The sequence below is a fragment of the Trichomycterus rosablanca genome, chromosome 16 (genome assembly GCF_030014385.1).
Source record: "Trichomycterus rosablanca isolate fTriRos1 chromosome 16, fTriRos1.hap1, whole genome shotgun sequence".
Taxonomy (NCBI): Eukaryota; Metazoa; Chordata; class Actinopteri; order Siluriformes; family Trichomycteridae; genus Trichomycterus; species Trichomycterus rosablanca.
Window position 1 is genome coordinate 20,254,575 of NC_086003.1, and position 25,807 is coordinate 20,280,381.

General features: G+C 41.0%; 1 protein-coding gene across 1 annotated transcript in view; it reads left to right on the forward strand.

The window, feature by feature from the left end:
• The window catches only part of adamts2a (ADAM metallopeptidase with thrombospondin type 1 motif, 2a), a 94,536-nt gene that overhangs the window by 39,529 nt on the left and 29,200 nt on the right, over positions 1-25,807 (forward strand). Inside the window, exon 4 of the mRNA XM_063011316.1 lies at positions 20,470-20,672. Coding sequence (XP_062867386.1) covers positions 20,470-20,672 — 203 coding nt within the window. The remainder of the gene's footprint in view (positions 1-20,469; positions 20,673-25,807) is intronic.

Here is a 25,807-nt window from a genome sequence, read left to right on the forward strand (position 1 = left end):
GGGAGCTGTCTACATAGACAGCATTTTACGTCATCCTGTGCGCGCTCCCGAGAACGAGGCTGTTCGAAATCCTAGATGCCTTAAATTCCTCACTTCTGAGGCATCTTAATATCTCAATGTTATTTTGGCTCAAGAACGAGTGAGCATCGGTCCTTAGTGATCAAGGCAATTCCAGCATTCATTGCGGGTCGGGTGGAGTTATTTTCAAACGTAAATAAAATATTACTGATTTTTAACTTGTATAAACTTGTACCGAGTGTTTTTATTTGCAAGTTCGGGCTTGTCAGGAAATTTAACCGTTATCGGTACATGAAGGAAGATGTTATATTGACGTTAGCGTGCTGTGCTACCTCAGTTTATTGGTTTTATTGGCAAGATGCTAAATGCTAAACGCGAAATGCTAAACCGGATGGAATCGCTGTCTAAGTATTGTGTTCGAATAACCTGCCTTATAAATCATTGACTTATTAGAATCCTCTCTACTAAGGCAGCTGCCTATGTAGACAGTAAGACAGCAAGGCAGCTCCCTGGGTATTCGAACACACCCAGTGTCTCCAATTAACCTGACTGCATGTCTTTCGACTGTGGGAGGAAACCGGAGCTCCCGGAGGAAACCCATGCAGATACGGGGAGAACATGCAAACTCCACACAGAAGGGACCCGGACCGCCCTGCCTGGGGGTCGAACCCAGGACTTTCTTGCTGTGAGGCGACAGTGCTACCCACCGAGCCACCGTGCCGCCCAATCAATGAAAATTAATTTACATGAAAAAACACAGTTTGTTGTTCTGCATTCGTCCACCATGTTTGTCATTTTTTGTGATAAAAGTTGTGCTACACTGAATGCTGGGATTTCCTTCACCGCTGAGCAAGCATTGCATGCTCCCTCATTATTCAGTCAGATTATTGGTCAGAATTAAGGCACCCCAGTAGGCAGCAATTTAAGACATCTAAGAATTTGGACAGCCTTCTTCTGAGCGCATGTAGGATGATGTACAATGCGTCTACGTAGAGAGCTCACTAGATTTTCAGACAGACCCATGTCTTCATGGATGTTTTTTATTTATTTATTTATTTTGCACATATACAGCTAGGTATTATGCTAACCCATTTCCACTGACATCTGGGGATCCGGGGTTCAAATTCGCCAGTCAGGCATCTGCATGGACATGATTGACTAATATCCAGAGGGGGATGGTCAAAACGGCCTAGCCACTGGAAGGTGCTTGCTCTTAGTGCTGATAAAAATCAGAGGGTTGAGGCAGTATTCACATTTGGCAGCTTATCACCGAAACCTGGTACAGCTTAGCTAAAGTGTCTGGTCTTTAAAGTAGTTTTATTTCTGTACATACATTTTTGATTTTCTTCTTTTTTCTCACTTCCTCTGGTGCACCGTGTGGGAGCGGTGTGAGAGGAGGACAGGCTGGATGAAACCATAAATTTCTCCAGGTGGAATTCACGTCACTCAGAGTCTAGCCTGAAGGGTTCAGCCGTGAAGTTACCCGGACTAGGCTAGAGTCTGTTTACTTTCTTTACGTTCTCCTCAAGTTTCTCAGGGTCATTAGTCCTGAAGCAATGAAAAGATAAAAGAGGAATTGGAGGAATCGTGTGAGCTGGGTTATTCCACACCATCCACACATAAAACTTAATAGAATATATAGAAGAATACACCGATCAGCCATAACATTAAAACCACCTTCTTGTTTCTATACTCACTGTCCATTTTATCTAGAAGCACTTTGTAGTTCTACAATTACTGACTGTAGTCCATCTGTTTCTCTACATACTTTTTAACCTGCTTTCACCCTGTTCTTCAATGGTCAGGACCACCACAGAGCAGGTATTATTTAGGTGGTGGATGATTCTCAGCACTGCAGTGACACTGACATGGTGGTGGTGTGTTAGTGTGTGTTGTGCTGGTATGAGTGGATCAGACACAGCAGCACTGCTGGAGTTTTTAAATACTGTGTCCACTTACTGTCCACTCTGTTAGACACTCCTACCTAGTTGGTTTATCTTGTAGTTGTAAAGTCAGAGACGATCACTCATCTATTGCTGCTGTTTGAGTTGGTCGTCTTCTAGACCTTCATCAGTGGTCACAGAACGCTGCCCACGGGGTGCTGTTGGCTGGATATATTTTTGGTTGGTGGACTATTCTCAGTCCAGCAGTGACAGTGAGGTGTTTAAAAACTCCATCAGCATTTCTGTGTTTTATCCACTCATACCAGCACAACACACACTAACACACCACCACCATGTCAGTTTCACTGCAGTGCTGAGAATCATCCACCACCTAATTAATACAGACTGTGTAGTGGTCCTGTGGGGGTCCTGACCATTAAAGAACAGCATGAAAGGGGGCTAACAAAGCATGCAGAGAAACAGATGGACTACAATAAGTAATTGTAGAACTACAAAGTGCTTCTATATGGTAAATGGAGCTGATAAAATGGACAGTGAGAGTAGAAACAAGGTGGTGGTTTTAATGTTATGGCTGATCGGTGTATATCTACACCTTTCTATCATTTCATCACTTGCGTTCAATAACAAATACATACTGCAGCTCAGAATTGCTCCCCAAATATCAAAATTAAAAATATTTGGCTGTTCTTATCCAAATGCATATTCATAAACAACATCAAGAAGCCAACTAATTACAGAGCAACTTTGCACATCTGGTTTTTGTAATATTCCTGTCAGAGCCATTTTTAATTTTAAAGAGATTAGAGCATAATGACTAGCACATACTTGACCTACGAAAGTGGAATATTACTAACGTCTTTAGCTCTACCTTTCTTATTTGTACTAGAATAAGGGAATATTTACAGAGGAAGCACTTCTATAAGTCACTGTGGATAAAAGCACCTACTAAATGTAATGTAAAAAAGGTGTCCACGTACTTTATGCTCAAAAGTAAGTGGACACCCCTCATAATGACTGAGTTCAGGTTTTTAGCCACACCCATTGCTAACAGGTGTATCAAATAAATCTTATTAAAAAAGCTTACCATACTGAGGCAAAGGTCCTTTCCTGTTTCAACATGAACCCTGTGTCCAAACTGAGTTCCATAAATACGCCTCATTGTGAGAAAAAATGGTGTGGAGTGCACATATTTAACACCTTTGGCATGAATTGGAACGTTGATTGCAACCCAGGCTTTCTCATTCAACATATGTGCCTGACCCCACAAATGCTAGTTTGACTGAATTGGCACAAAATTCCCACAGACTCCAGAATCCTTTGAAAACAGTGAAGGGTGTTATAGCTGAAAAGGAGTGGTCATGGTCAGGTGTCTACATAAGTTTCACTATATAGTGTATTAGCAAGGTCCTTACCAGATACAAAATTTTTAAGCAACCCCTTTTAGACCTGGGTTAAACCTACGCCTCTGGTCACTGTAAGAAGTCTGGCATGTTCTTCCTATGTTCACATAGCTTTCCATTGAGTACGTATTGTAGAATCTGCCAAAGGTGGACTGACAACTCTAAATTGCTTCTAGGTGTTAGTGAGTGTGCTATGCCATGCAATTGTTTGGCACCCTGTCCAGACTGTATTTCTGTCTTGTGCCTTCTGAGTGGTGTTGAACCCACTGCCATCATGGTCAAGTAAATGAGGGACTAATGTTAGTACAGTGCTATGTGTAATTGCTTGTTTGATAGATCAACTGATATTAATGAAATATTAAGACAGAAAGTACTTGTTTTTTTGCCTACCTGATAAAAATGTGACCTCGGGAGGTGCAGCACTAATTTACACTAGCCCACTATTGTTGGAATCCAGCGTTCCAATTTTCTGTTGTGGTATCAGCCGGTCGAGCATCTACATACAGACATGATTGACTATGTCTGAGGTGGTGGCTTAGGCCCCAATATGCTTTGTCATCCAGATTTTTGGGGTGTCCGGTTAATGCATTGCACACAGTTATTCTGGGGACTTTATGTAGATAAATGTAGATCAAACTACTTCGTCCAACATTTATTAATCTTGACTGGCAATAACTGAAATGAATATTGTCTCTTAAATTTAACACAGTTCACTGTTCTGTGGTTTTGTATGTTCTCTACCGCTAGCCGTCATGACTTCCAGCAGCAGTTCTAGCAATCCCCTGTAATAATGTGTCAGGACATGAAGGTAACACTGTAGTTCTGAGTGCATGTCAGGATAGATAAACTATAAGCTCACATAAAGCTTTAATATGCATGTTTTCATTCATGTGTCCTGTTGTATTATTGCAAAATGATAATGGACGTGTTCCAGTTTTAATGTATGCATAGAAAAATTTAATAGAGAGAGAGAGTACACTGCAAGTGCTCCAGCAATGCAGGGCTGGAAATGAACTCATTTCTACATGTCTTTATACATACATGTATTGTACATGACCATAGATTTATGTTTACGGCATTTAGCAGATGCTTTCATTCAGAGCAATGTGCTTTTGTGACTAAATACATCACAAGTGATCAAGGGTTACAGGGGGTCTTGGCGAGGGAGTGTCTTGTCCCTTCAATTAATAGTCCAGTATCTGTAGTAATATCTCTTCCAGGGACAGTAGTAGCCTAGTGAGTAGAGCTTTGGCTAACAGTCGGAAGATTGCCAGTTCAAATCCAGGCTCTGCTATGCAGCCACTGCTTGGCCCCTGAGCAAGGCCCTTAACCCTCTCTGCTCCAGGGGCGCTGTGCAATTGTTGACCCTGCGCTCTGACCCCAGCTTTCAAACAAGCTGGGATACACAGAAAAATAATTTCCTTGTACTTTACATGTGCAGGTGTATATATGACAAATAAAGGCATTCTTCTTCTAGTTTGGCATTGAGCCACGTTAAGAGTCGTGTCCTTCTATGTGGACGTTTTGGCCGGCAGAGGAGCCATGGAAGCTCAGATGATTGGTAAGTCAGTTGATTGACAATCATATGCACCTCATGAGTGTGAATTCACTCCAGATGGAAGTTTTACTTGCCAGCTCCTTTGTTGGCAAACCTGCCTTTCTCTGAAAACATGATACTTGGCTGCTCAGTCCAGCCTGGTTTCCTCTGGCAAGTGTTCATTCTGGGAGCTTACCCAGTGTCCAGGTGTTATGGGCTTAGTGAGGAACCACCCTGGGAGAGTGGACTGCCCCAGAGGTGGCGTGACATCCCAATTCCCAAATCCACAATATGGATAGGCTGTGCCAGTCGGTGGGGTTGGGGTCCTGGCTGGTTTTGAGGGTATCCTCATATACAGTATCTTAACGGATGAGCTACCTCTGCCAACACAATGAGGTGAAACAAGTATTCAACTCCATTTGTTTTTAATATGCACACATTTGTCTTTCATTTATTTTTCATTTCATTTTCATTAACCACTTTATCCTGGTCATGGTTGTGGCAGGAATTTTTGTTGTTGGAAGTGGAGGCAAATCTACAATAATGCCCACAGCTTTTGACAAGCAAGCACTTAGACAGGAGTCCACATGCTTTTGGCCATATAGTGTATTTTATCTAATAACTGACTCTTGTGTTTTGAATACTGTTGGTGTAAGAGAAAGGTTTCATTCCTACTAGGTAGCTCTTAGCCCTGATCTCGGAAACGCATTCTAACACTGTCATTATCAAACCCTAGAGAACATCAGACTTTTACTTGACAGCTTGTAGCAATTTCCTAATATAAACCTGATTACAGAGTCGTATTATGTTTGCATCCACGTCTTAGCTTGAAGTGAACAGCGGTATAAGAGCGCACCCATGGAGCTTTTACCTCAGCATGTGCATCCCAGACATAACATGTAACAATAATAAAACGGCTCACTGAGTACAGAGGGGTTTGAAACTAAAGCCAGGCTCAGATGAGATGTGTGGCAGTGTGAACTAGAGCATGTGTGTATGCCCGAGTGTGAATGAATGCTGAAGCTCAAACTGAAATCCAGCAGAGGCATGTCGCAGCCAAGCCTGCACTCAGGCAGCCAGCGTCTACGTGGCAGATTTGATGGGATTTTAAGCTCTACTTGGCAGACATGAAACGGGCAAAACTTAAAAACTTGTGAAGGGGAAAAATGAGGCAGAGGGAGCAGCGACAGGTCAGGCCTTAAAAATGCCTTTGTTTTCTGCATATAAATGTTCAGAGCTGAGCTAAAGAAAACCCAGGCTGTTTTCTTTGTCTGTGATTAAGCCTGAACGGTTTCCTGTCGCATCTCTCTTCTAAACATCTACAGTTTTAAATCAGTACTTAAATGTCTTAGTGTTGAAATACACTGACCAGCCATAAAATTAAAACCACCTCACTTGTTTCTACACTCACTGTCCATTTTATCAGCTCCACCTTTCTCTACACTTTTTTAGCCTGCTTTCACCCTGTTCTTCAATGGTCAGGACCACCACTGGACAACCACAGAGCAGGTATTATTTGGGTGGTGGATCATTCTCAGCACTGCAGTGACACTGACATGGTGGTGGTGTGTTAGTGTGTGTTGTGCTGGTATGAGTGGATCAGACACAGCAGCGCTGCTGGAGTTTTTAAATACAGTGTTCACTCACTGTCCACTCTATTAGACACTCCTACCTAGTTGGTCCACCTTGTAGATGTAAAGTCAGAGACGATCGCTCATCTATTGCTGCTGTTTGAGTTGGTCGTCTTTTAGACCTTTATCAGTGGTCACAGGACGCTGCCCACGGGGTGCTGTTGGCTGGATATATTTTGGTTGGTGGACTATTCTCAGTCCAGCAGTGACAGTGAGGTGTTTAAAAACTCCATCAGTGCTGCTGTGTCTTATCCACTCATACCAGCACAACACACACTAACACACCACCACCATGTCATGGACAATTTTGTATCTTCAATTGACCTCACTTGCATGTCTTTGGACTGTGGGAGGAAACCGGAGCGCCCGGAGGAAACCTACAGAGACACGGGGAGAACATGCAAACTTCACACAGAAAGGATCTGTACCGCTCCAGCTAAGTCAGCAGAAATTGTCACTAGCACTGCCCCACACTGGCCGAAAAGGGCACACGCCCCTGTCCGACATATACATAGTTGCCGGTTACATCTATTAACCTGTTCACAATGATGTCTCAGAGAGAGCTGCATCATGTTCAGAGAGACATGCTAAGCTTCACTGGGACAGTGGTAGCCTAGTGGGTGGAACTTAGGCTATCAATTTACATTTACATTTTCTGCATTTAGCAGACGCTCTTATCCAGAGCGACTTACAGAAGTGCTTCCATAGTGAACATTTCATTTCTCAAGTTTAAGTAAACAACAGTCGAAGAACACAAATCTGCTGAAACCTGGAAAAAAAATGTTAGTAAATAAGTACAAGTCAGCTTAAGTGCTTAGTAAAAAGGTGGGTTTTTAATCGTTTTTTAAAGACAGCAAGAGACTCAGATGTTCAGACAGACAGAGGAAGTTCATTCCACCACTTGGGTGCTAGAACAGAGAAGAGCCTTGATGCTTGTCTTCCTTTAGTCCTGGGTGGAGGCTCAAGTCGAATCCTAGCTCTGCCATGAGCATGGCCCTTAACCCTCTCAGCTTCAAGGGTTCTGGTGCAGAGTTCGAATCTCAGCTCTCTAGCGCCGACCAGTCAGCGAGCGAAAATCAGGGCAAAAATCGTGTAGTGTGAACTAGGCATTAGCGGCGAAGGCAATCCCAGTATTCAATGCGGCATTACTTTTCTCACAGAAAAATAAAAAACGGTGGCGGACGGTGCAGAGAAACGAACATATTTTCAAACGTAAATAAATTATTATTGATTTTTAATTTGTATAAACTTGCACAAGTGTATTTATTTGCAAATTTGGGCTTGTCAGCAAATTTAGCAATTTTTTAATTTTCAATACACGGAGGGAGATTTTAGTTGACATGCTAGCACGTTGTGCCACCCCATCCCATTGGTTTGAATGGCATGGAATCGCTGTCTAAGTAGTGCGTTCGAAAAAAACCTGCCTCATAAGTCGATGTCTTATTAGAATCCTCTCTACTGAGGCAGCTGCCTATGTAGGCAGTAAGACAGCAAGGCAGCTCACTAGGTTTTCGAACACATCTTGTGTCACTGTGGACTAAGCAAAGTCAATACGAAATGGATTTGACCTTGAGTTTGGTGACCCTGTTTTTAACCCATTTGAACATCCTTGGAATGTTGGAATGGATCAGTTGGAATGTTGATTGCGAGCCAGCGATTCTTGACTTGATCTCACAAATGATATTTGTCGACTGTTGACTGTCGACTTATTCCTATTCCTGACACACTCCAAATTCTTGTTTAAAGCCTGCACAGAAAGGTGCAGGTTTTAGAACGGCATGTAACGAGCTCAAGGTCAGTTGTTTGTGTACTTTTGCTCATAAAGTGGATAGTAATGCTGATATTTCAAAAAAGAAAAAAAGAAAACGAAAGTATTTGTGTGTATGAGTGTGTGTTAGAGACACGCTTTCCATTTTTATTTTTGCTTGTCCAGAAACCACATTCCAGTTGTTGCACTGGCTCGGCCCAGTGTTTCAGGGGAGAGTTCACATCCTCCGGTTCTGCTGCCTCAGCCCGTCTCTACTTTCCCTTCAGACCTCTGATATAAACAGAAACCCACACAATGTCTTCAGATGTGTGCATCATATGCAGAGGGTGGCATGGCCTTTGCTCCAGCACCGGTCGTCTCAGCATTGCATCGTTTATCAGGTTCAGAACCGTAATTACGCTTCTCTGGAGGTGCTCTGGTAGAAGACTGTGATTAGGCTTATTCACTAGGGCCTGTGTTTTGGCTCAGAGTGATGAGGTGTGTCAGCGTTAGGTGTGTTTATAAGATACGCTGTATAGCAAAAGTATGTGGACACCCCTTGTACTAATTACTAGGGCCCTATATAATTCACAGATCGTGAAATGAGCTGTTTTCTGTGTAATATGCAATTTGCTGTGAAATTTCAGCATTCAAGTGCCTTACGTTAACTGGTTAATTTGCACAATGAGGCGGTCCTAGCAATCCTACGGCAATTCAGTTAGCAAGTCTAAATCAGCTAAAAACATTACTCGGGTAACTGAATTTGGAAAACTTGCAGTTTAATTCTGTGGACACAGAGGGGTGCGCGTCACATCACGGATGAGTATTTTCGCATTTGAGACAGAGCCTTGCACCGTCACTGGATGTTCTAGGTTTACATTAAACCATTAAAGTAGGCTGTGCTGTGTATTGTAGCTTCCATTTATTCCATGAAATACGTTTGATGGGGAGGAAATGAAGTGGCCTGCAACTTCGTTAAATACCTTTAAGATGAATCAGAATGTAGGTGCTCTGGTGGCACAGCGGTAATTTGCGCTATCCTACTACCACTGGTATCCAGGGTTTGAAACCCCACCAGTGCTATTGGCCAGTTTGATGGTGTTTGCAGTGTTTTTTTTCTTTTACTGAGGCCTAAGATGGATTGGCTTCATGATGGATTGCCATTCCTTCTTAAAAATAATAAGGGCGCTGCTCAGGTGGCGCAGCGGTAAAAACACACGCTGGAACTAGGGCTGGCGATTTTGCAAAAAAATAAAAAATCTCGATTATTTTAAAATTATAACCGATTGTCGATTACGATTTCGATTTTTTTTTTTTTTTTGTATAATGCAATTGAAATAACACTCAAATTTCTTTTTTTTGCATTGTAATTTAAAAGACTGCAGAAGTGCAAAAATAGTAACAGCACCACCTATAATTATCCTTGTAAGGGACTCAAACTTTATAACAATAATGATATAACAATAATTAAAACAGAATAGAAATCTAAATTATCTATATGCTTTATAAGAATAGCTGACAAATAACTCTTGTTTTAAATATTGTGCAGCAGAACCACCTTACAAAAAGTTCTTTACAGGTTTCTTAAAAGGAACACGAGCCTGTTTACTGTTTCCACCACTAAGTGAGTCTGTATCAGTATCTACACTGGGGGGGGGCATCAAGTAATCACTCAGCTCAGCTTTGATTTTGTCCTCTTGTGATTGGGGAGTGGATGGAGGGGGCCAGTTCTGCTTCTAACAATATAGACTACAAATCCCAAGCTCTCACGGACTGTCACGTGTCAGCCAATCCTGAGCCAATCCGCGCTCATCGGAGTTTTGATTCAGTTCGGCTGTGTTTGTTTCAGTGAATCTTAATGAAACTCTTCTGTTTGTGTCTCGTTTTGCCGATCATGTTTGCGCTCTTTATTTCTAAATCTAACCGTTACCTCGTATAATCCTTGTTGTCTTCCGTTTACTGTTTTAGTCTATCCTCTGTACACTGTTTTTGCCCTTTTGATATTAAACTTTCCCTGATTTATATTCCGCGAGCGTCTGGTCAGTTTCTGCCTCGTGACATGTTGATATTTTAATTAAAATATAAAGTATGTAAACAATCGCGATTGTCACATTCTAACATCGGGTGAAAACGTTCATGCGAATTAACCGAATTAATCGTGAAATTCGCCCAGCACTAGCTGGAACCAGAGCTGGGATCTCGAATACCTGCCGACTGAGCTGAGCAGCCACATGAACAACGATTGGCCTGTTGTTCAGATAGGGGTGGGATATTTAAAGACGGATAAGGACTCTCTCATAACTGATGCAATTACGACCTCTGCTGGCTAATTGATGGCGCCTGCAGAGACGGGAAAAGAGTGCTGTGAGGGAGTGTCTCTTCGTACACAGTGCTGATCCGCATCGCACTCATCAAAGTGTAGGTGACAAAAATGCATTCGGCTGCTGCCCACGTGTCGGAGGGGGCATGGGTAAGCTTTGTTCTCCTCAATCAGAGTGGGGATTGGCTTTGGTGGAGAGGAAGCATGACTTAATCGGGCAATTGTATGTGCTAAAAGGGAGAAAAAGGGGAGAAAACCGTTACTCCTAAATACAGGAACAGCCGAATATAAATTTGATTGTACCGTGCCTGCACTGATGCTTCCATCCATGCTAATATTGAAGCATGCTAGTCCACCACTGTTAAAGCTAAATAATGCAGAGAGTTTCCACTGTTTAAATCAGTGAAGAAGACATGGCGGATAGACACGACGCTGCGCTCTAGCGGTGGCGTTCGGCTGTGTTTCTCAACATCGCCAACAGTTTTCTACTGTTAGCATTCAGATACACCCAGCGAAAATTTCCTCACGTGTTTATTTACTGAATCTGTCGCATGATTAGTCACATCTGCTAGTCTTGCTCAAAACGCCAAGTTACGTGTTCTGTTTTGACTCCTGATGCCAGTGTCTGTGCATCCATCTGGCAAGTAATCTTCCTGGATCTCATCAAAAAGCATGTGTGTTACTAGGAGACCTCTGGAATGTGTGGATGTGGCTGAGCTTTCACTTCATCAACTTGATGAATCGAGTTTGAGTTTGTTATATTCTCAGCATTTTTAACGTTTGAATGTTATTTTTCACATTTCTCAAGTTTTAATCTCTATAAATCTCTATTGATCTGGTTAGTGTGTTGTGGGCAAACAGCACACCAGCAGTCAGGACACATTTTACTCAAACACTTTCATATGTAACGGGTCCAGTCATGCCACGAAAACCTCACTATTAAACTAAGTATAGTATACCGTTCTTTCTTTTTTCTTTCTTTCTCTTTTCTATTCTTTTTTCTTGTCTTTATTTATTTATTTTCCTTGTCCCATTTTCTTTTTTTCCATAATTTTTTTCTTTTCTTCCTTTTTTCTTTCTTTTTTTCTTGTCTTTCTTTTTTCTTTCTTTTTTTCTTGTCTTTCTTTTTTCTTTCTTTTTTTTCTTGTCTTTCCATTTTCTATTCTTTTTCTTTTCTTCCTTTTTTCCTTCTTTTTTCTTGTCTTTCATTCTTTCTTTCTTTATTTTCCTTTTCCCATTTTTTCCTTTCTTTTTTCTTTCTTTCTTTCTTTCTTTCTTTCTTTCTTTCTTTCTTTCTTTCTTTCTTTCATTAATTTTTTTCTCGTCTTTCTTTCTTTTCCTTTTTCTTTCTTTTTTCTTGTTTTTCTTTGTTTTTTACTTTTTTCTTTCTTTTTTCCTTTTTTGTTTTTTTTTCTTTCTCTCCCATTTTCCTTTCTTTTTCTTTCCTTTCTTTCCATTTTTCTATTCTTTCTTTCTCATCTTTCTTTCTTTTATTTCCTTTTCCCATTTTTTTCTTTCTTTCTTTTTTCTTTCTTTTTCCATTTTCTGTTCCTTTTTTATCTTTTTTTCTTGCGTCTTTCTTTGTTTCTTACTTTTTTTTTCTTTTTTCCTTTTTTTGTTTTTCTTTCTTTCTCTCCCATTTTTCATTCTTTTTCTTTACTTTCTTTCTTTCTTTCCATTTTTCCATTCCTTTTTTCTCATCTTTCTTTCTTTCTTTCTTTCTTTCTTTCTTTCTTTCCATTTTCTATTCCTTTTTTGTCTTTCTTTCTCTCCTATTTTCTATTTCTTTTCTTTCTTTCTGTCTTTTTCTTTTCCCATTCTTTTTTCTCTTGTCTTTCTTTTTTTATTCTTTCTTTAATTTTTATTCTTTTCTGACTGTGTCTGACTTTGTTCCATTTTCTTTTCACATTCCTTCTTTTCTTTATTTTTTTTTCCTTTCCCTCCTCCCCGGCTTCCTCTCTTGTACTTTTCTTTTATTTCTTTTACAATGAAAATTCTTTTCCTGGTGTCCTCATTTTCTTCTTCTTTTTAATCTTTTTCTCCCTCCCTTTATTCTACACTTTTAACAACAATGGAAATTTGTTTCTCACAACCTAAAAAAAGACTTTTCAGTGATTACAGAAAGGTGTGTCAAAGGAAGAGCTGCCAGATTAAATATCCTTACAATTAAATACTCATGTTTTCCTATTTCTGTTACCAGCAGACTTTGTCCTGCCATGACATGCCAGCTGTGTGGATGTCTACAATTTGCATACAAACATTTTACAAAATAAATTAAAATAAAAAATAAAACAAACCTGTCATTTCGACATGCACCATTTTTTATTATAGCACTGTTCTGAACACATGTGCAGCCCTTCTGTAGCTTTCTATTTTTAGACTTTAGCCAAACACACGGTGGTGCATCGAACCTGGTTCACCCTTGAAATATGATGAGTGTGGTTTTTAAATGGACGCTGACTGACGGTGTGATATTCGCTCGACTGTGGCTGTAGTTGCACATGATTTTGCTGTTAGCTTTGTCTTGTAGATGAGGACGGCACAGCTGCAAAAACACAGCTGCTTAGATGACTTGAAATGAACTAGTGAAAGAATTTAAGCCCATTTCTCTTGAAAATTGCATTTTTTTTTACTTTGATTGAAAGATACAGAAATATTAGAAATTATATACTAAGCATGTTGACTAACTTGAATTCTTACTGGAGTAAAAATGTGCAGATAGCTGAGATCTGTATAAACGCATTTACTGTGTTTGTGATAGGGATGTAACGATACACTCTACCCATGATGCTACTCAATTCACGGTACTGGGTTCACGATACGATTTTTTCCAGATTTTTTTAAACAAAATGATATTGAAGACAAATTATGACAAAGTTTCCTTTTATTATTTCTCTTTAAATAAAATAAAATACTGTATTCGTGCTTATCTTTGTTTATCTAAATAATTAATGTCCTTTTATTTCTGAAGTAGGTACAAACTAGGCCAAATAATGTTTAGTAAAAAACTAAAATGAAATTTTAAAACAAATCCAACATTATATAAATAAATGAATAATAAATGAATAATACAAATAAAGAAAGTATCCTCACATAAATAAATTTGCCTGGAAATTTAAGATTCATCTTAAATAAATAACCAATTTGAATCGTGGCACATGTGCACTGATTTTTAACTGTCTTGTGGTGCATCGTTACATCCCTAGTTTGCTAAACATTAAACATCACCAAAAATTAATTCTAAAAGTTTTTATACATCCACTATCTGCCTCTTAAATCTTGAATTGTTTTTTAAAATGTGGTGCACTAAAAAATGGGAACGCAATTGAGGCTCTGGAATTATTCAATTTGCTTATAGAATGTCTGGGACCAGAAGTCTTACAGTTGTTGTATTTCATGTGTTGAACATTGTATTACATAATCAAGTAATAATCATTTGACTCAGTCTAGTCATCTGCTAAATAGACCTAAATAGTTATAAAATAATATGATGTTTTCCATTTAATGAAGGGATTAATAACTCTGAATGAACAAAAGTGATACAGAACTGCCATGTCTCCAGTATCATGTTGGCACTTGCCAGTGCAGTGCTTGTTGTTGTAAGTATTCCCTGTAGTTTGCAGGCCTGGGCTGATAAACTGCTGACTTCACCAGGTGTTTAAAGTCTTGGCTTTAATCTTTTAAGCCCTGGTGAATACTTTGATGCATGGTCCTTGTCCTGAACGAGAGTCAGAATAATACTGATAGCCTTGAAGTTTGGGAGGATCTTTAAAACATCTCCAATCGTGGTCCATTTATAGATCTAAGCAAGATTTGTGAGTGTTAAAGAGGAACTTGATTTTGCTTTTAGGCGTACCACTTTTCTTTTATTCAAAAAAAGACATATGAACAGGGTTTAATAGTCAAGTGACTCGATAGCCGAATTTATAAATGCAACACATATTTCTAGCAGGTACATAAAAGTAAGCATTTAACGACACAAGCTCTATAGACAGCGCTTGACAGTTGAATGGGTGACTTTCTAAATGACTTTCATTCTGGCATTGTCATAGGATTGTTACGACCCGTCTAGGGTTAACCCGTAATATAAGGTAGTTCTGTGGTCAACAGAGGTCTAACTGAAATAATGGATTGTACAGAACTCGAAAATAACAAACAAATAAACGAAGTCGTAATGAATGCAACTGAACATGTGGTACATGGGGGCACGGACAACCATGTGCAATTTTTTATAAAGGGAAATAAAGTATGATCACAGCAATATTTACAGGCGATAAAACACAATGACTATTTACAACTACAAAGTATCTACAACGAATCATAGCTTAAAGTTCATGAGGACTACACAGTAGAGTCAGGACCATTTACAAAAAACAGAAGAAAACAAAGTCTACTGAAGAACGAATGTAAATGAGCACGTCTGTCAATGGCACTGCCTGACACCTGACAGCCCGCTGCTTGTAACAGATAAGGTCCTCCCTCCTGCACGCAAATGCACTGCTCCAATAGTTGGATGACGATCAGCCGTTCCAGAAATCGAAGCAATCTATTTGCTGTTGTCTTGAAGGCACTTTTACTCTACTCACCAATCTGTTTTCTCAAAACCTGCTACAGATATGAGTGGGAGGAGCACACAAACTCACAACACAATCTCTCAATCTCTCCACCATAGTAAACCGCTACAGATTTCTGTTATTGTGAAGTAAAAACGTCTAGGAGCAACAATATCTCAGCCCTAAAGCCATACATATTTACATAATACATGTATATAACATTTCTAATGTAATATACACCGATCAGACATAGCATTATGACCACCTTCCTAATATTGTGTCAGCCCCCCTTTTGCTGCCAAAACAGCCCTGTTCCATCAAGGCACGGACTCCACAGGCCAGCATTCGCTCCCCACGTGCATCAATGAGCCTTGGCCGACCATGACCGTGTCGCCGGTTTACCACTGTTCTTTCCTTGGACCACTTTTGATAGATACTGACCACTGCAGACCGGGAACACCACACAAGAGCTGCAGTTTTGGAGATGCTCTGACCCAATGGTCTAGCTATCACAATTTGGCTCTTGTCAAACTCGCTCAAATCTTTATGCTTGCTCATTTTTCCTGCTTCTAACATCAACTTTGAGGATAAAATGTTCACTTGCTGCCTAATATATCCCACCCACTAACAGGTACCGTGATGAAGAGATAATCAGTGTTATTCACTTCACCTGTCAGTGGTCATAATGTTATGCCTAGTCGGTGTATAATCATTCTTTAAAGTAATGTACTATGAAAAGTGATAGCTCAGAGGTTAAGGTACTGAACTAGTAATCCAAAGGTTGCTGGTTCTAGCCCCACCACTGCCAGGTTGCCACTGTTGGGCCCTTGAGCAAGGCCCTTAACCTTCAATTGCTTAGACTGTATACTGTCACTGTACTGTAAGTCGCTTTGGATAAAAGCGTCCGCTAAATGCTGAAAATGTAAATGTTGAGCCCCTGAGCAAGGCCTGTAACCCTTAATTGCATGAAATGCCACAATTGTAAGTCACTTTGAATAAAAGCATCTGCTAAATGCTGCAAACGTAAATCTAACGAACAAATCTGGAGTCAGCAGATTCCAGAAATTTGGGCCAGTACCTTATGTGGTGGATTGTTTAAAAGTCGTTTTTTATGATCTGTGTAGGTGTCATTTTTCCAGTGAAGGGAATGGATTGTGTGCTTCTAACTTTTGGAGTAGCTGTTTGAGGAATACCCTCCGTGCAAAAACCTAGGTTTATAAGGAAATAGAAATGGTTTGTCTTGTTTGTTATGGTGGAACTGGACATTTACATCCAACATCTTTGGGCTGAGTTGGAATCCTGACTGTATTCGGCCTTTTCTGGCTCAGTGTCAGGAATCCCTGCAGCCATGTTTCAGAATCTAGTGAAAAGCCAAAACTGACTCCTTATTAACAGCCATAAATTTGATATAATGTTTGGGTGTCTGGTGTTGACAGTTGTCTGTATAATAAAGATCTTTTATTCCTTGAAGCGACGTGTACAAGTAACAGCATGTTTTGTCTGAGCGTATTCCACTGCACACTTTGCACATTTTTTAATCAGGGTTTCTGTGTTTCGATAGCAATTTCATTAGATAAACAGATCCATAGACATCAGCTATGATGTAAGCCAGCATTTTTTGGTTCACACAGCTGTTTTGCTGTCATATTCTTGTTAACCTCACTGCTAAATGGAAATAACCCCACATGAACCAGGCTGTTGTAAATATTAGACTAATCAGATGTTCCTGGGAGTTGAACTCTTCTGAAAAAATGCAGGGAACAAAGCAATCAAAGCCTCTCTTGGTCATTTCTCTTGAGATATGCATTGCTTTGATTTAGTCAAATGAGCATTGATAGCCAAGAAAACCTCACAATTAATCATATGTACAGGCAACATTCTCATAAACTATCTTCCAGATGTGCAAACACAGTAGTTTATGTGATACTTCCCAACTGTAAATTGGTTTATAAACTCTAACAGCATAGTGTACAGTCATCTGGGAGTCTTAAAAATGATTTTAATGTTCTTTACTGTTTATGGTTGCCAAGTTAATTTGGGTATGTTGGCAATTAAAGAAGCTAGGAATCTTAGAAGTCGGAATATTTATTTATTAATTACATTATTAAATGCATTTGGCTGCACAGTGATTCGGTGGGTAGCTCTGTTGCCTCACAGCAGGAAGGTTTGATTCCCAGGTGTAGCAGTCCGGGTCCTTTCAGTGTGGAGTTTGCATGTTCTCCTCGTGTCTGTGTGGGTTTCTTCTGCGAGCTCCAGTTTCTTCCTATAGTCCAAAGACATGCAGTCAGGTTCATTAGAGAAGTCCTCCTAGGTACGAGTGTGTAAATGTGTGTATGTGTGTTTGCTCTCGCTCTCTGGGGTGTTTCCTGCTATTCGCCCAGTGAATTGTACCCACGGACCCTGAATAGAATAAAGCCGTGGTAAGACAATGATTGAATTAATTCATTTTTCCTAATTTTTGTCCCGACTTAGACGTATCCAATTACCCGATCACATTTTCACAACCTCCGCTCCTGACCGAGTAGGGCCGTGACCAACCCACATCCCCTCCAACATGTGTGCAGTAGCTGAACGCTTCTTTTTCACCCACATGCACCGATCTCTGTTATGTAATACATGATGGTTCTTTAAAAAAGCATATAAAAGGCTGTGGTAATGCAGCGTTTAAGGTACTGGGTTAGTAATCAGAGAGTTGTCAATTCAAGTCCCATCACTGCCAAGCTGCCACTGTTGGGCCTCTGAGCAAGGCTCTTAACCCTAGATTGCATGAAATGTCACAATTGTAACTCACTTTGAATAAAAGCGTCTGCTAAGTGCTGCAAATGTAAATATAATAAACAGAATTCATTCTTTTTTCTTGATTTTCCTCCCAACTTCCCAATCACATTTTCACGACCTCCACTTCAGACTGAGGAGGGCCGTGACTAACCCACGCCCCCTCCAACACGTGTGCAGTAGCCGAACATGACTCGAGTTTATATGGAGATCCGTATCACACACTGAGAGACAAGCACCGATTGATCACCCAATTCTTCAGCATCATAAAATGAATTTACTGGCAAAATCAAGATTACTTAGCCAACCATGTTTTCCACAGTTAAAATGCTAAGCAATGCGGAAAATGCTGACTGCACCACAATAGAGGACTTTTTCATCTCCAAGCTAACAGAACTTCCCAGAACTATTACCTAAAAAATGACAAGTGTTACAGTTTTGCAGATGGACACCTGAATGATCCCATAATCTAAAAAGAATGTTAGGGAAACATTTTTGGCTGAGCTATATCTGAGAGAACATGAGTTTGGGGTTGCGTGGGGTTGAGCTATTCGAGTGGAGCTTGTGTAATCACATTTTAAGCAGTGAAACCCTCCTCTACGTCATTTATCATGGCGTCTGCTCTGCTTTGCCTCTCCGTGAAACCTTATTAGCCAGACGGACCTCGTTATTAATCACACTTACTGGCAACATTTGCATAAACGATCCCGAAAGCTTTGCACTCTGAAGGTATTGTGGATTTGTCATCCGTTGTGCGTCCTACATCGACCCAACAACGATTTAAGCGGCGAAATCCATTTATCCAGCTCGGGTGTCTGAACCCAACATCAGCCTGTATGCAAATAAGGTGAGACAGTTTGCACCGTAAGACAACTTACTGTGATAGTCAAAGTGCTGATTCATCCTGGATTATAAATATCTCCTGGTTCTATTAAACACGCTTTTATTCATGAACTGGGAGGTGTAGTATCATATTGTTTACTCTGCTGTTAGCAGACTTGCTGCAGTGGGAGTTTTAATTACACAAGGCTGAGAATAGATCACTCTGGTCAAGCAGGTCCCATCATTTACTCATACAATGGGGGGAAAAGCTGTTTAACACCAGGTTTTTACTATTTTGGGTATTTGCAGTGCTTATATACTTTTCAAATTTACACACTAAATTTCACTAATACACAAAGAAGTATGTGCTTATATGTTTAAAAAACTGATTGACTATCAAATATCTTTTTCTATTTATTTATGCTTTTTCTCCCCTTTTTTCCCAATTTAGCGTAGTCAATTTTGTCTTCCGCTGCTGCGGATCCCTGATTGCATTAGAGGAGGGTATATTGCTGCTCACATGCCCTCCGACGTGTGTGCAGTCCTAGCGGACCCCTTCTTTATGCTATAAAGTCTCTATATGCTAACCAGAGTCCTTGCACAGCATTTGAAGACCCCACCCACTTAGTCCAATTCGTGTATGCTGCAGGCACTGCCAATTATTCCCGCTAGATGGCGGCCAGCCGACCGGTAGCAGTGTGCTAGCGGAATATCCCGCTGTGCCATCTGGGCACCAAATTTCTTTTAATGTATTATAATTTCATTTCTTTTTTTTTATGTTAAATCATCGCTTTTTCCTGGTCACTGTCACGCTGGGTCCAGTTTCCTCAGATTCACCGGGCACAATGCAGTAACAAACCCAGAACGGGACTCCATTCCATCGCGAGTCCTTGGTTATCACCCAAACCCAGACATAGCCAATAATGTTGGTGTAGACGCCCAATCTTCTGATCATCATCGCTGAGATTCAAACCCTGGATCTCAGTGGTATTTGGCTAGCGTATTTAACTGGTGCATCACCCAAGTGTGAGGAATTACACATTAATGTTTATAATCATAAATACAGTGGAACCTCGATTTAAAATGCAATTGTTCGAAACAACTAGGTTTTTTCCAAGGGGTGCAAAAATATACGAAATTACAACACTAAGGTCCACAAAAGTGCTAAACATGCACATAAGGTAAACAGTAAAATGAACAAAGTAAATAGATATGGTGGTAGCTATGACGTGATTGGATGATGCAGCCCAAAGTTATCCAAAATACTGAAGTAGGTTCTTAGTAGAACCCAACAGAAATATAATAATTCAAGACTAGGGCCATTTTCGAGGCTCCAGTTAAACTGACTGCATGTCTTTGGACATGGCGAGAACATGCAAACTCCACACAGAAAGGACCTGAAGCGCTCCACCTGGGAATTGAACCCAGGACCTTCTTACATTAAGCCATCGTGCTGCCAAAGTCAAATTTTATACTATTGATTTTACACATTTATCAATGGTTGTGGCTGAAACACCTAAACTTGATCATTAATAGGGAGCAGTGTCCACATACTTATGGCTAGACCAAATGTGTAAATATTCTGTCTCTACCACACTGTAATTTTTTTATTTCTCTAACATTCCATAACTTCAGTCATTCCTTATTTCCACCAATATGTCCAGCAGCTGAGGTGGACCGTCCTCATGGCTGCTTTACAATGTAGGTGTGTCACACGTCACTAGCCATGTGGTTTTCATTGTGTGTGTGTGTGTGTGTTCAGGTCCAGTGCTGACTGGTTTGGCTGGAGTGAAGACCATAGCCAGTGGAATAAAGCCAAAAGTGAATAGCAGCAGGCGTACACGCAGGCAGTCTTACCAAGACGAGATCTTCAACATCGAGGTGCTCCTGGGGGTGGACTGCTCCGTGGTGCACTTTCACGGCCGAGAGCACATCCAGAAATACCTGCTCACTCTCATGAACATAGTAAGTGACCTAGATTTCAACACTGGTTCCAATTAACATCCAAAAGTCTCCTTTTTTCCACAAACGATGCGTCCAGGCTTCATATCTTACTGTTTTCTCACCTCTGAGATTGACTTTGGAAAGTGTTGAAGTCTTGGAATGATTTTTTTTACACCTGTACTCCAAGAGGACTGCCCGACTGCCAAGCTTGTTCAGGCCACTCTAGTATAAAAAGTACTAATTTGCAGAAAGTCAGTAGGCAAAGGCAATACTTATTAATACATATTATTAATATATTATTAATAAATAATAAAAAAATATTTTGTCATTTATATTAGTAGTCTCAGAGCCTGTTGTTGGAGCCCAAACTATTCAGAAGGTGGAGTGACTGCTCTGAATGAGCCCTTAGTTTGGGTATCATCGGACCTGCTGCAACCCTATTTACAATTAGTGACTGTTGGATTCTATGTGACATAAGGGGTCAGCCTCATAATTTACAGCAGTACAAATAACGTCACGGACCATGAAATAAACCATTTCTCATGTAATATGCAATTTGCTCTGAAATTCATATTCATTTAAGGTTTGTGTTTAGCAATTTAAAATTTTTCATTCTCGTAGCGTTCAAGCGCCACCACTGGTTAATTTGCGCTGTGAGGCGGTTCTAGTGTAATCGAGCGTCTTTAGAGTTTGCTAAGTTTATAAATTAAAAATTAAACTGTACATAGACAAACTATCTGAAGGTTAATACTTTACTGGCTTGTTCTTTTGAGGCACAGACTACAGAGAGATGATCACGTGTGTAGAGAAGCACACTTTTACACTGATTATGGAATCCACAAAGGGACAAAATGCACTCGATACATAAACATATACAGTGGGGGAAATAAGTATTTGATCCCCTGCTGATTTTGTAAGTTTACCCCCTTACAAAGACTTGAACAGTCTATAATTTTTATGGAAGGTTTATTTTAACAGAGAGAGACAGAATATCAACAAAAAATCCAGAAAAAAAACATTAAATAAAAGTTATAAATTAATTTGTATTTAATTAAGGGAAATAAGTATTTGATCCCCTACCAACCAGCAAGAATTCTGACCCCCACAGACCGGTTATGTGCCCATGAGGCACACAAATTAGTGCTGTCCCTGTATAAAAGACTCCTGTCACAGAATCAGTTTCTTCCATTCAAATCTCTCGACCACCATGGGCAAGACCAAAGAGCTATCAAAGGACGTCAGGGACAAAATTGTAGACCTGCACAAGGCTGGAATGGGCTACAAGACCATCAGCAAGAAGCTTGGTGAGAAAGAGATCACTGTTGGTGCGATCATTCGAAAATGGAAGAAATACAAGATCACAGTCAATCACCCTCACTCTGGAGCTCCATGCAAGATCTCACCTGGTGGGGTAAGAATGATTCTGAGAAAGGTGAGGTCAGTCCAGAATTACACGGGAGGAGCTTGTCAATGATCTCAAGGGAGCTGGGAGCACAGTCACCAAGAAAACCATTAGCAATAACACACTTCACCGTAATGGATTGAGAACCTGCAGTGCCCGCAAAGTCCCTTTGCTCAAGAAGGCTCATGTACAGGCCCGTCTGAAGTTTGCCAATGAACACCTGAATGATTCAGAGAAAGCTTGGGAGAATGTGATATGGTCAGATGAGACCAAAATTGAGCTCTTTGGCATCAACTCCACTCGCCGTGTTTGGAGGCAAAGAAATCCCCGGTGGGGATGGTGTTCTTGGGGTCATATCCAGCATTTCTCTGCTCCCAGCTCCCTTGAGATCATTGACAAGCTCCTCCCGTGTAATTCTGGACTGACCTCACCTTTCTCAGAATCATTCTTACCCCACCAGGTGAGATCTTGCATGGAGCTCCAGAGTGAGGGTGATTGTGATCTTGTATTTCTTCCATTTTCGAATTATCGCACCAACAGTGGTCTCTTTCTCACCAAGCTTCTTGCTGATGGTCTTGTAGCCCATTCCAGCCTTGTGCAGGTCTACAATCTTGTCCCTGACGTTCTTTGATAGCTCTTTGGTCTTGCCCATGGTGGTCGAGAGATTTGAATGGAAGATTCAAAAAACTGATTCTGTGACAGGAGTCTTTTATACAGGGACAGGACTAATTTGTGTGCCTCATGGGCACATAACCGGTCTGTGGGGGTCAGAATTCTTGCTGGTTGGTAGGGGATCAAATACTTATTTCCCTTAATTAAATACAAATTAATTTATAACTTTTATTTAATGTTTTTTTTCTGGATTTTTTGTTGATATTCTGTCTCTCTCTGTTAAAATAAACCTTCCATAAAAATTATAGACTGTTCAAGTCTTTATAAGGGGGTAAACTTACAAAATCAGCAGGGGATCAAATACTTATTTCCCCCACTGTACATCAGACATGGTCAGCACACAAGCCATTCAGGTGGCACAGTGGTAAAAGCACACCAAAGCTGGGATTTCGAATACATTGTATTGAATCTCAGCTTTGCCATCCGGTGGGATGGGTGGCTACATGAACAACGATTGGCTGTTGTTCACAGGGTGGGATGAGCCAGGCCAGGGTTCCTCATAACTGGTCATACGACCTCTGCTGGCTGATTGACGGCGCCTGTGCAGAGTTGAGGAATAATGCTGATCAGGGTGTGGCTCTCCATGCACAGGGCTGATCCGCATTTAAACTGCAGGTGAAAAGATGCAGTCAGCTACTGCACATGTGTCGGAGGGAAAAAAAAACACTGCCAGCACACTACACCACAGAAAAGTCTGTTACACTAGCAATCCTACGGCAATTCAGTTAGCAATCGGTTGGTCAAAACGTCCAAGATGTTGAAGTCTAAAGCAGTAAAAAAAACACAGGTACCTGAGTTTGGAAAACTCCCAAACGACTCTGTTGATGCAGGGGGGGAGTAAGTATTTTGGAACATGAAACCTTGTGCCATTGCTGGATGTTCTAGGTTTACATTCAACCGTTGAGGTGAGCTGTGCTGTGTATTGTAGCTTCCATTCATTCTGTCATTCAATGTATGAGTGTAATTCAATGACTGCCGTAAAATGTGGCCCTTTTCTTTAAAAATCTGTCCTACCTCTGTCCTCGGTCCATCCCAGTCTGTCCTTATTGTTTGCTTTTGATCGCGGTCGTTCTGTTGCTCAGCAGAAGACGAGTCTGGTGGAAGCCCGTGCTGCATAATTAATTTCATTTTAACGATTTTCTGGCACTTCGGCCTCCCGCTCGTCAATATCCTACCTGCTCCGGCGGCAAGCTGGGAGCCGAACTAATAGAGCTCGGCCGGGGTCCGACCGAGGGCCGGAGACAGCGACGTGCTAATGAGGGGCCTCTGCTCTGCTGGTTAGTGCTGCGTGTTTGTCAGACAGACAGCGTGAGAAGACGAACGCAGGGAAAATAAGCGGTAATGAGAGAAACGTTACTGATTGTTGTTTACGTGCTAGGTTAAAAGGCTAGGATATGTTTGTGGGAGAGACGCGAAGCCGTAGAGGGCACGACCGCACAGTCGATACAGAGCTTTCCCACACTCGTCTTGTCTCTTTCTCAAGGTTGCCAGGCAACTTTAATGACTGTGTAAGGTGATAAACATGATGAGAGGACATCCCCCCTGCTTATTAGAGTCATCAGCACCCTTAATTACCACAATTGCAACCTAATACTACTCTATGTGGGCTAATGAGGGCTAACACCAATTAGAACTATAAACCGCCTCATTAGTTGCGTTTCCAGTGAGTCGCCGGTCCTTGACGTGGATTGTTTCCACTCTAACCGGAGTGGACGTTTGATTGTCTGTATTGCATTTTTCTATTTTTTGTGATCTGTTTTCTTTCTTCTGTCAATCTGTCGCTTTTTTTCTCTCTGTTTGCTCGATTGCACTCAGATTCTTAAGCAGCCTCTGGTCGACCTGCCACCCATCTGTCAGTCTGTGTGAAGGGCTGTCTGAGTGTCTGTGTGTGTGTCACAGGGCTTCATTAGTTTTCCCACCCTAACACACCCAACTGCTGCATGTTCTGGCATCACTTCTGCAGCTCAGGCTTCTTTCCATGATGGGCTCTGTAAATGGACAATAGGGCAGGGTTGGGTGTGGGGGGGGGGTAGAGGGCAGGTATAGACATGTATACTATTTATTTTCTCTTGTTCTGTCACAAACACACACACTGTGGTATGTGGATATCTGACCATGTGCTTGTTGGACATTCCATTCCAAAACCATTTTCATTATTACATAGAGTTGCTCCTCTTTGTGGCTATAACAGCCTCCACTCCTTTGAGAAGACCTTCGTAAGAAGAAGAAGAAGAACGCCTTTATTTGTCATATATACTGTACATATACAAGCTTGTTTGAAAGCTGGGGTCAGAGCGCACCCCTGGAGCAGAGGAGGGTTAAGATCCTTGCTCAAGGGTCCAACAGTGGCTGCATAGCAGAGCTTGGATTTGAACTGACAATCTACCGACTGATAGCTTAATGCTCTACCCACTAGGCTACCACTGTCCCCTAAAGGCTTTAAAGTGTATCTGTGGTGTAATGTGCCCATTGAGTCTAAAGAAAAAGAAACAAAAATTTGACGTCAGGCAATGATGCTCCAATTCATCCCAAAGTGTTTCATTGGGGTTTCGGTCAGTGATTTGTACAGGCCACTGAAGTTCCACATTGTCTAACAGGTCCCCCTTTACAAGGAAACCCAGACTGAGCTGGGGACAGCACCAACTGGCACAGGCCACACTCAGTGCGGATCCAAATGTGGGGCCCGCTCCAGAAAGAGTGAGCCCAGCCTCAAAGTTCTAAGAGGAAGCAGGTTTCCCTGCAGAGAACTTGACTTCTGTGAAGAAGATACAGTGATAAATAGAAACACTTCCACCTGGAGCAAATTAACACTCACAGGTGATGGTCAGTTAAGAGGAACCAGCATCTTCATACCCTTTCTGTCGTTCTCCATAGCGGTGGGACTGTTACAATCATTTTATTTATTATACTGTGTAATTATCATTACTTTACGTTGTTATCCTTGATGTCATGATTACTTAAAGTAGTTGCCTATTTCTGCTGACAGTGTGATATATTTTATAATTATAATGCAATAAATACATTTACATTTTTGGCATTTAGCAGACGCCTTCATCCAAAGCGACTTACATTACAGTACACA